The 12,316-nt window shown below is 36.5% G+C and overlaps 1 protein-coding gene across 1 annotated transcript; it reads right to left on the reverse strand.

The window, feature by feature from the left end:
• Positions 1-9,540: 9,540 nt before the first annotated feature.
• Positions 9,541-9,963, reverse strand: LOC143635139 (putative FBD-associated F-box protein At5g22720). Its single transcript, XM_077103025.1, has one exon. The coding sequence runs from the start codon at positions 9,961-9,963 to the stop codon at positions 9,541-9,543; it is 423 nt and encodes a 140-aa protein (XP_076959140.1).
• Between the last annotated feature and the right edge of the window lie 2,353 nt (positions 9,964-12,316).

Consider the following 12,316-nt stretch of genomic DNA (forward strand, 5'->3'; position numbering starts at 1 on the left):
TTTAATAGTGAATAGTAAGTTTTGAAGATAAATTACATATTTACATGATACCCCTTTTAAGTACCAATTTTTTTGACAAACGTTATGTAGCAGTGTAAAAGTATTAACGAACGCAAGTTACCATATTAAAAACTTGGTTATCATTTAAAAGACCTGTGGAGTTGTTAGTATAACTTAATGAAACTTGAGAGTTATTATATAAAAAAGTTATGGGAATAGTTATATAACTTAATGAAACTTGAGGGTTGGCATATAAATAATGAAACTTAAGTGTTACACTATTAAAAAGTTGTGAGACTATTTATTTAAGGTAATTAGCATATGAAAAAAGGTGATGGTGGGCTACCCCCACCCACCATTATAACCGATATATAACATATACTCTATCCGTCCCATTTTAAATGTCTATTTTTTCATTTTTTGTTGTCTCAATTTAAATGTCATTTCTATACATATAAATTCAATTTTCAATTATGTCATTACTATTACATATACTAGATGTTTCATTTTACTATTACATATAACTTAAAGGACATTATTGTCATTTACAGCTCATAAAACAAAATGATCAAACATTTATTAATTTGTGTGTTTTGGGTCACATGACATTTAAAATGGGACAGAGGGAGTAATATATAACCTCGCCCATATAGTAATAGATGATATGATACATTAAAAATTTAAAATCATTATGTATAATACATTGTTTCCTAAAAATCATCCTATAGAAAAATTTAAGCTCAAAACCACTTAGTACCATCCCTTTAAAGGAAAGAAAACTTGTGACTCTGAGAAATAGATCGTTCTAAATCAACATCGACTCTGTTTATCTCTTTATGTATAAAAAAATTATGAAGAGTACGCATAATTTTAGTCTTTCCTCTCTAATTTCCCAAAGTAATCCTTTAGTTTGTAGCTTTGTAACTACAACCCCTTAGCACCTAACGCTTCAACATTAACCATATCTTAGACTTATTATCTAACTTGCAAGCCTTGTGACCATGTAACATTTTGACTAAATAAAGGACTAATTATGTAACTTTGCAAAGTTAAACCCGAAAGGACTAATTGTGAAGGTGCACCCTGGAGAACCATCCAGCAAATAGCTTTTGACATCAGTAGACATAGCTACTTTCTTGGGAGATTACCCCGTCCAGTATTTTTCATATTGGTAAATATTTAGCCTTTTTAAGTTCAGAAACGAAGAAGGTTGACGTAACACAAGTTCCACACAGGACATTTTGTAAATAGAAATTACACATGCAAAACAAGATAACTGAAACCGACCGATTCACACGCAGTAGTAACTAAAACGAAGAGGCTGAACTAAAATTTATGTCAAAACGTGGATAAACATATTCTCACAACGCCCAACGTGGATAAAACTTATGTCACAACCCTTATTAAATTTAACCATATTGTTAAATTTAAAGGCATTAATCAAATTGTTAAATTTAGAGGGACTTTTTTATATGGCTGCGGCGACAAACCCGAAAATTTTTAGTAAATATTAATAGCTACCCCTCTCTATGAAGGAGCGCTAAAGGAACTTTTGCCATGAGGGCGACATGTGTGAAATTATAGCAAGTTTTTTTTTTTTTTATTTATAACTAACTAATTAAACAACAAATTATTCAGTCCACGAACACATTTTACATTTCACCATATCTTAACACATGTTTTTAATGTAAAATGTGAAAATGTTTTTAATGTAAAGTGTAAAAGCCTCTTTACCACCTCATTGCCTATGTGTCACGATTCGTCCTTTTCACCTTGCCACTTTCACCCCTCTCATAACACATTAAACTGCGAAAAATATTTAGAAAAATTGTGGGGTGAGAGATGCTCGAACTCTCGACCTCAGGATTACTCAGAAGCTATGAGACCTACGCGCTAGCCGACTGCGCCACCACCCCAATGGTGCAAGGTTTTATCAGAAACATATATAAGGTACAGGGTATCAACGTCGACGATGTGGCCAGGATGATCGGGAAAAATGTTTACAGGTATGGAGAAAGCTTAGGAAGCAGTAGAGGAGACACAGGGATGGAGGAGATTGGGAAAGTTAATCAACATTATAAACATACCTTTTTTTTTTGTTTTATACTTATCGTTCGAGCTATGGTCATGACTCATGGCCGAAAACTTGGTTTGGTATGCTATAAGTGGAATTTTCTGTTACTTAAAAGATGCTTATGAAACCTTAGTGTGGCTACTTATTATTGATGAGTCTACTTTTGTTGCATGTGACTTACCTTCATCTTTGTTCAAAAGGTCAAAGAACAAGCTTAAAACTGCTGTTTTTGAATGAACCAGTTTAACCAAACATTTGGTATTTTAATGTTTAAACATTTGTGATTGTCTAAAGAAGAAACAAATAAGAATATGATAACCAAAAAAAATCAAACAAACAAGAAACTGGTTTAACTCCCAATATTATTATCAAGATAATGTAACTCCTGAAACCTTGATACAAGTTTACGACTCTCCAAACACATCTCCAAACATTCCATGTCTGGTTTCTGCTAGGCAAGCACACAACATAGAGATATTATGTAATTACAACCTAAGCCACTAGATCATATTAGTTCTGCGTGCTAGCAACAAAAAACCATATCCATTAACAGTTGAGTTCAGAATGCTAGAGGTTCAAAATTGTATCATTCCCAGTTGCGCGAGCTGGTTGTTGACTACTGCATTTGCCAATAGCGTAATAACAATGAACTTGGGACCTGCGAGTAAAACAAAACACATGGCACCCAAAGTTGGCATTTTTATAATAACTATCACATGTGGGTATAAGGGAAATCATAAACTTACATTTTACTAAGGTGACGACTCCACTGATGTAGCAAGTTCATGCAAGCAGACACTCGGAACAACTTTGATTTTCATCACACGGGACTTTCATACGATCTGTTATTTTACTAATGGTAATGTTAGCCTCTTCACACAGACTAGAAAAACATGGTTGGATCTTAGCCATGTTAGATGCAGGCAGCTTTGTCACTAATTCTTCAATGCGCTGCAACTTTGAAATAATGAGAAAAGCCGTTTTTTTCCTTAGTTCAATCTGAACACCAAGAATTTCCCAATAGCCCTTCATCTGCGCCATGTTCCCTATAGTTTTCAGCCTCTTTGGTTCATGGCTCTCCACGTGAGCACTGTTAGTCTTTATAAGCACCCGCAATTCAACAATAAGTTTTTTTTGCTGTAATCTCCTTCATTCATTATATCAAAATTTTATAAGAAACATGGAAACACGCTCCATTTACCATCATAAATTCCCAAATTTAAATGTTATGTAAGCTTTAGGACATAGAAAACAGAAGTATCAACACTTTTTATAAACTACAAATGCAAGTTGTGTTGAATGTCAGAAGGTTCACAAATTGTTGAAAACTAATAGAAACTTCACACAACCACTCACAAGCTGTTGAATATATACCTCACGTAAGACCATTGTGAAGGTGCACCCTGGAGAGCCATCCAGCAAGTAGCTTGGGAGATTGCTCCGTCCAGTATTTTTCATATTGGTAAATATTAAGCTTTTTTAAGTTCACAAACGAAGAAGGTTGACGTAACACGTACAAGTTCCACAGCTGAAGACAGAAGCTGCAGGACATTTTGTAAGCAAAAATTATAGAATATATCTTTTATTTTTGTTAATGATCTCTTTCTTCCTTTGTGATGATCCTATCTTTAATTATAGGATCATAGCCTTGTTTATCTTTCTCTATATATGTAATCGGTTCCATGAACCAGAAAAGATCAATTAATAAAAATACTGAAATATCTCTTGCCATAGTTTTCTATATGGTATCAGAGCGGGTTTTACCTAGCTCTTGATAGATCGAGCAATGGCAGGAGACGACGCCTCAAGCAAAGCCAAGGATGGAGAAGGGTACGGTGGGTCTATTCCTCATGAGTCACCTTACTATCTCCGTTCGTCCGACCTCCCAAAACAATTACACGTAAATGAAGTTTTAACCGATTACAACTATGCAGATTGGAAGCAAGAGATGATGAACTTCCTGTTTGCTAAGAATAAAATAGAGTTCGTAGATGGGTCGATCAAGAAACCGGAGAAATCATCCAAGGATTATATGCCATGGATGTGTGCAGATGCCATGATAAAAGGTTGGCTGACGACAGCGATGGAAAAGAACATCCGTAATAGCGTGAAATACGCTAGCACGGCTTCGGAGATATGGTCGGATCTCGACGAACGGTTCGGAAAAGAAAGTGCCCCTAGGGCATATGAAATCAAACAGAAAATTGCAAGTACTCGTCAAGCGGGAAACTCGGTGTCTGCTTATTTCACACACCTTCGGTCGCTGTGGGATGAGGCCCAGTCGGTTCAACCCTTCCCACAATGTTCATGTGATAAGTGTGAATGTGATGTTGGGAAGAAGATTTTTGAACATCGAGAGAAGGAGCATTTGTATGAGTTTCTCATGAGATTAGATAATGAGTTCACGGTGATCAGAACTCAAATATTGGCCACTAAACCAACTCCATCACTCACTGCCGCATACCATATGGTTCATGATAACGAGAAGCAGAGGGCTGTGTCGAATGAAAACAAGGGCAACGTTGAAGCTGCTGCGTTTAAGGCATTCCAGAAAAGGGACGGTAATTATAGCAAAGAAAAGGGTGGTGCGAAGGGAGTGAAAGGCGGAACCGATCATTGCACGTTTTGCAACAGAGATGGCCATAAACGTGAGGGATGTTTCAAGTTGGTCGGATATCCGGATTGGTGGCCCGGAAGGAAAGGAGAAAAGATTAAAGGGAAGGTTGCTTGTGTGGAAACGGACTCTAGTCCGATACCGGGTCTAACACATGAAAATTATCAAACTCTTCTTAAACATTTCTCCGGCTCGGGTAATAGCGAAACCATGAAATCTCTTGCCAATATGGCTTATAAAACTGATGATGAAGGTGAGTGGATTATCGATTTGGGTTGCACCGAATACATAACTCATTTACCTAATGTTCTTATTAATGAGAAAGCAGCTCCCTTCGAAGGTCCTGTTCTCATTCCCAATGGTGAATCCATCCCTGTAAAAGGAAAGGGGGAATACATTCTCCCTGGAGGAGCCAAAGTGAAAAATGTCCTATACATACCAGATTTTAAATGCAGCCTACTCTCTGTTAGCCGCGACCTAAAATGCGTTGTTTCATTCTTTCCTGACTTTTGTGTCATGCAGGGATTGCAGAGGATGATTGGTGCGGGTAGATGCGAAGGGGGACTATACCGAATGAAGATGATGCAAGAAAAGAAAGCTTTTGGGACCACTATTGAGACATGGCACAAGAGACTTGGACATGGCTCGAAGGGAAAACTAGCTAAAGTTGATTTTCTTAGTACTATTACTACTGAACTTGGTAATTTTTGTGATTCTTGTGCCATGGCCAAGTTTGCCAGAACACCATTTCCTTCTAGTTTTATTAAAACCATTGAACCATTTCAGTTAATTCATTGTGACATTTGGGGGGGGGGTATCGGCTGCCGTCTTATACTAAAGCCAACTATTTTGTCACTATAGTTGACGATTTTAGTAGAGCCGTGTGGGTTTTTCTCATTAAACATAAAAGTGATGCAAGAAAATGTATTGTAAACTTTTGCAAAATGGTTGAAGTCCAATTTGACAAATGCATTAAAAGGTTGAGATGTGATAACGGTGGAGAGTTCACTTCCAACGACATGGTAGAATTCTATAATAAAAGGGGAATGTTACTCGAAACCACATGTCCTCACACCTCTCAGCAAACGGTGTCGTCGAAAGAAAACACCGACACCTCTTGGAAACTGCACGGGCCTTGAGGTTGAAAACAAATCTCCCCAAACAATTTTGGGGAGAGTGTGTTTTAACAGCGGCTTATGTCATCAACCGTTTACCATCCAAAGTACTTAAAAACAAAACACCTTTTGAAATAGTTCTTGGAATTAAACCCGATTACAATCACCTTAGAGTTTTTGGATGTCTCTCATATTTTAAAATTTTCAACACAAAAGGTGACAAGTTTGAACAAAGGGGGAAACCGGGAGTATTCATTGGATACCCTCCGGGAACGAAGGGATACAAAATACTTGATCTTGAAACTAGAAAAATCATCGTTAGTAGGGACGTTCTCTTTCTTGAAGAGATTTTTCCCTTCACAAAAATCCAAGGGGGGGAGGTGATGAAAATGAAAACCCCATGAAATTGCATAAATGTTTCTGTGATGAAACCTACATGAACCAAAAACCATCGGCCGAACCCCAATTGAGTTGTTCACAAAATCATAATCATGATGGAACTGCACAATTCTTGGCCCAAAACAGTGAGCAAAATGAGGTTGAACATGGGCCTGAGAATGAAATTGAACATGGGCCTGATATTGAAGTAAACTTGGACCAAGGCAGTAATGAGGAAGTTGATAATGAAATTCCTATTGAAGAGCAAAATATAAACAATGATGAAACAGAGGTACACGTTGAGAATAGACCCACTCGCAAGAGGACGCAGCCTTCAAAATTCAAGGACTTTGTCGTAAATGTTCCCCCTTCAGTGCAACACCCGACATCCAGTCAAGCCTCCTCCGCGGTACGTTACCCCATCTCAAATTTTGTCTCTTATAATAATTTTTCCACTAAACAAGAGGCTTTCTTAGCGGCCATCACTAAAAATGATGAGCCAAGATGTTTTCAAGAAGCTTCACAGGATGCACGGTGGTGTGAAGCCATGAAGAGCGAAATCAAAGCCTTGGAAAGAAATGGAACGTGGACGTTAGAGACTTTACCCCAAGGAAAACGGACTATCGATTCAAGGTGGGTTTACAAGATAAAGTACAAACCAAATGGTGAGGTAGAAAGGTACAAAGCTCGTCTTGTTGCGAAAGGTTTTACTCAACAAGAAGGAATAGACTACCACGACACTTTCGCTCCGGTTGCAAAGTTAGTTACGATGCGAACGCTTCTTGCTGTGGCAGTCAAAGAGACTGGATTGTTCACTAACTTGACGTGAATAATGCCTTTCTACATGGCGAACTCGAAGAGGAAGTGTACATGAAGATCCCTCAAGGGTTCACCAATGAAAATGAGACGCGTGTTTGTCGTCTGAGAAAGTCATTATATGGGTTGAAACAAGCTTCAAGGAATTGGTATCAAAAGTTCACCACTTTTCTTTTGAGTTTGAGCTTCAAACAATCCAAAGCAGACCACTCATTGTTCATTTTCGAGGCCAAGGATGTCATGATAGTCATTCTAATCTATGTGGATGACGTTATCATAACGGGAAATTGTCTAGCCAAGATTGAAGAAGTTAAGAAGAAGCTTGATAAGAATTTCAGCATTAAGGATCTCGGGGTTCTAAAATATTTTCTCGGGATAGAAGTTGCTAGAACCAAAGAAGGCTTAGTCCTTAGTCAGCGGAAATACACGTTGGACATTTTAGAGGATAGTGGAAAGTTGGGGTGCAAACCCAGTTCGACTCCGATTGAACATGGGTTAAAGGTGGACAAAGGAGAAGAAAATGATTGGGTTGATGCTAGCCAATACCGTCGTCTGATAGGGCGACTTCTATATTTACAAGCAACTCGACCAGACATCACGTACTCTGTTAACATTATGAGTCAGTTTGTCGCGGACCCGAGAAGTAATCATTTGGAAGCAGTTAATCGTATTCTTGGTTATTTGAAGGCCACCCCGGGGCAAGGTATTCTTCTTTCGCGTACGGGAGATCCCACGTTATCTGCTTATTGCGACTCTGATTGGTTAGGGTGTCTATATACAAGAAGATCACGAACCTGGTACTTCCTCTTACTTGGAGGTACGCCTATCTCATGGAGAACTAAGAAGCAATCCGTTGCCTCTCGTTCTTCAGCCGAAGCAGAATACTGTGCTATGGCTACTACTGTGAGCGAGGTTATTTGGGTACGTTGGTTGCTCAATGAATTACGGGTTCATACTACCTCGCCTACCCCCTTGTTCTGTGATAATCAAGCGGCTCGTCATATAGCCAACAATCCTGTTTATCATGAGAGAACGAAACACGTTGAAATGGACTGTTTTTTTGTTCGTGAACGCGTAAAGTCAAAGGAGATTATCCCGATGAATATAAGCAGTAAGATGCAAATTGCCGACCTGTTGACCAAGGGCCTTTCAAGACAACAACTCGATTTTCTACTTGGCAAGATTAGCATGATCAATTTACATGCTTCATCTTGAGGGGGAATATAGAATATATCTTTTATTTTTGTTAATATTCTTCCTTTGTGATGATCCTATCTTTAATTATAGGATCATAGCCTTGTTTATCTTTCTCTATATATATGTAATTGGTTCCATGAACCAGAAAAGATCAATTAATAAAAATACTAAAATATCTCTTGCCATAGTTTTCTATAAAAATTACACATACAAAAGAAGAATAAATAATGCAGCCTTCATAAATATGTGTACATATTTATAAATGCAGACAGCATATCTTTCTGGAGTGTAATTTCATCTTCAACAAGTTGTTTGGCTGACTACTGCATCTAAAGAAAAAACGATGTGTAGAGTCCATGAAGTATCAAAGCATGTTTCTATATCTAGCTTTAGCATTGTATTATTATCGAAAACAATTCCTGATTTTCAATGTAACTTAAAATTAAAGAGAGCAATCATCGCAACATGATATACTCGAATATTTTGGAGATACATCATAACAAAGGGAAATCACATATAGCCAGTTTGACACTTTGACCAACCCAAAACTATAAATTAGTCTTTTGATAATATTTTTTTACTTGGCATCCTTTGACTACTCAAACACCTCAGCATGAATGCACACATTCGTTGCAGTTCCAAAACAATCATATATAAACCATAAAACCAATTAAGTCATAACATATGGCCTTTCACCCCAATTCGGTCAAGGCTAATTTAGAATTTTGAGTCGGTGAAATTGGCTATATTTGTGATTTTATCTAATTACAAATGCACTTTGATCACATACGTAGTCTAATATGCTTCTTTCCTAAGAATGCTTATGTATCAACCTTTTGTAATTTTTTTGGAAATAATTAAATACCTCGACAATTTCCAGGTTAATTGTAAGGAAATGGACATTGTGAAGCTGCTGAAGCAGACAAACGATTTAATGAGCATCAGCATCTTTCGGACCAAAAACACAGATATCCGCCTTCTCTAAAGAATGGAAACCATATGTGGATAGACGCAAAGAATAATTCCCTTTGTAGAACAAGGAGGCAAGGTTAGGAGCAGAAATCACATGCTCCGCCTGACCACCTTCAAACCACTATCATGTTCAAGTGTGAGATTAGACAGTCGAGGATGACAGATACTAATACCATTTGATTCCATTGTTCTGAAAAACCTTAATGTGAGACTCTTCAAGTTTTTATATTTTGAGAAAATACCAGTACACTCGCCAGCTTCGTCTATCACACAGAGTGACAGAATAGAGATCCAATGTTGTCAATGCTGGTAGTTCCCAAGTTGATGTGGGGACAATGGAATAACCACGAAAACGACTCCAATGTTTTCTGTGATCAAACTGAGATGTTTAAGAGACTGAGAGCTGAAGAGAGAAGGAGGAAATTCACCTTCAGTTCATCCTCAAGCAAGCATACAACATTTAGTTGTTGTACATTGTGAGAGAATGCATAATTCAGAATTCTTTTGACAAACGCCTGGCTCACCTTTCCACGAAATTTGAGCTTCATCGAATACACTTCAGTTATATTGTTGTGGTGAGACAAAACTTGGGTAACAAATTTGGAGAACTCTCGCAATGTAGTGAAATCCTCGGTTGAGACAGTGAGATAGGGCATTGAAGTCCATATATACCTCCTTCTACGTGGCAAAACACTGTTACCGATAGCATCGGTTATCTTTAGAAAAGATAGAATTTTATGAATCAGATCATCGGGCAAGCTGCTTAATCTATCATCATCACCTTCTAAAACATCCATATATATACTCGTTTTAACTACTAATGGCTCGTTTATCATACCGCTGCCATTTAATAGAATGAAACAATTATGACACGTACAAAAAAGAAAGCCACCAGAAAGTGTATGTTAATCTGATATTCACTAAATCAACACTTTTAGAAAAAATGGAACAAATCAAGAGAGGAGTAAGCAATAACAGTTTTATAATTACTATCTTAGACGGCCACTGACGAACCTAACGCCAAATATTTAGGCTCTTTTGATCGTTTAATAACTGAATATGTTCGTATTTGTTTATGTACGTTTATTTAAATTATAATTAAATAAACAAACAGTTCACAAATATATATAAACACAAACAAAAATACATAAACACTGAAAAGATATAAAACTTTAAGTAGGTGATTCATCAAAAGTTTTATATATGGTAAAATAACTTATAGTAAACGAACAAACATAATTGAACATTTACATGTTCGTTCGTTTAATTAAACGAACACAAACTCTAACTTCATGTTAGTTCATTTATTAAATACGAACTTTCCGCCAAATTGTTCACATTAGTTCGTTTACAAGCAATGTTGTAAAAGTCGCTAAGCAGACCCTAGACGGGCGACTGAGAGTTGGGTGTACCCGGACATAGTAAATATAGTGAAAATTAATTTTGATATTATATATATGTCATATATCATTAGTTTAGGATATCTATAACAACATAAGTGAAATGCATTTTTAAATAATAAATTATTCTAAAAATTGCTAATCATTAATTAAAAAATATTATTTGTTCTTTAATATTATGAAAATACGGATTATATTTTATTTTTTAAGTCAAAATCGGGACAAGTTCACTGATTAGATGTGATTATGGCTGAGGTTGACCACCTTTGATCGATTCTTAGTAATTAGGCGAAGTTAAAGATACTTCCCTCGGTGACATACCTTATAGCAAGTATTTGGAGAGTACTCGACATAATAAACCTACTTTCACTACATTGTTTACAGGCTTATTTACAGGCCTAGAGACTAGCAAGTGACTACTATCAAAGATACACCAAAGTTACTCCCAGTTACACCATAAACACCAAATTACAGCATAATTATTCAAAATGAGTAAGAGCATCACACCTCTTAGTCTAGCCAAACCATTTTACCCTTGTTTTTCATCCATATAAGTGAGAGACGTCTTATATGTTTTTTGAGTCTATTGATCGACACATGAGTATTATTGAAAATGATTTTGTTTCTCGCCTTCCATATACACTAGCATGTCATGAGTATATATGATTGGATGGATCGTTTTATCCCTTCGTGTTCATTTATGGTGAGATGTGACTTTAATAAATCCTTGACCCCAAATACGTAGACCGGGGGATGCCACACCAACAACTAACAAATTGTCATAAAACCGAGGCTACATAACATGATATTAGGATATAGATCTACCGACTCCAATGAATCCACACATAACGTGCACCATTTAGTCTCATCAAGGACCATTTGTTTGCATAAAGCGTGTCATGTAGCTATCTTTTTCATCTTTGTTCGTCAGGCTGCGTTCATTTACACATATACACACACACATATATATATATACACACACACGTGTGTTCATTTATTGGAATTTTACAATTATTATTTTTATTTTTTTAGTTTATTTTTAGTTTTACTATTATGATATGCCTATTAGTATGCTAAGTTTTTTAGATATGTTTGTCATGATTTGTATGTGGTATACTTTCGAATATATGGATGATTTTGGGTTTATCAAATGATTATTATTCTCGAATTAATATATATGCATTTGTGTTCGTTAGTGTCTTTTGGTCTGATTACGTTCGTTTGTGTTTGTTGGTGTCCATCGGTGCTCTTTTACAAAACGAATAGCAAGACAACAAGCTCAATTTCTTAACGAATGAACACGAAATTCCGCCCGGTTAAGTGTTCACGAGCCGTCTTTTTGTCCGACAGAATATTGATGGACTAGCATGGACAAGATATCGTTCGGTTCAATTTATTTACGGCTCTAGTTACAACCATTGAGAATTGGTACAACAATATGAGAAAACAAAATCTTAAAAGTGAATGAAGAAAAAATATCTCCCAAATTATATGAGGTGGTTTAAATAAAAGTGAAAACATATAACAATATAACAAAGGTATATAATAATTGCCAGATGTGAATTTCACTTTATATTAAAAAGTACATTATCAAGCTATATGAGGTGCTTTAAAAAAAGTGAATAAGTTGTGGTTTAATTTAAAAGTGAAAATGCCTCACCACATCATTATCTCACTTTCACGTAGGTACAACGCTTACTAACTTTTCACTTGAAAACACATAATGGCAACAAAAAACATAATTATTATT

The sequence above is a fragment of the Bidens hawaiensis genome, unplaced genomic scaffold (assembly GCF_021521415.1).
Source record: "Bidens hawaiensis isolate Kalapana, Puna unplaced genomic scaffold, B.hawaiensis_p1.1 tig00007412_1, whole genome shotgun sequence".
Classification (NCBI taxonomy): domain Eukaryota; kingdom Viridiplantae; phylum Streptophyta; class Magnoliopsida; order Asterales; family Asteraceae; genus Bidens; species Bidens hawaiensis.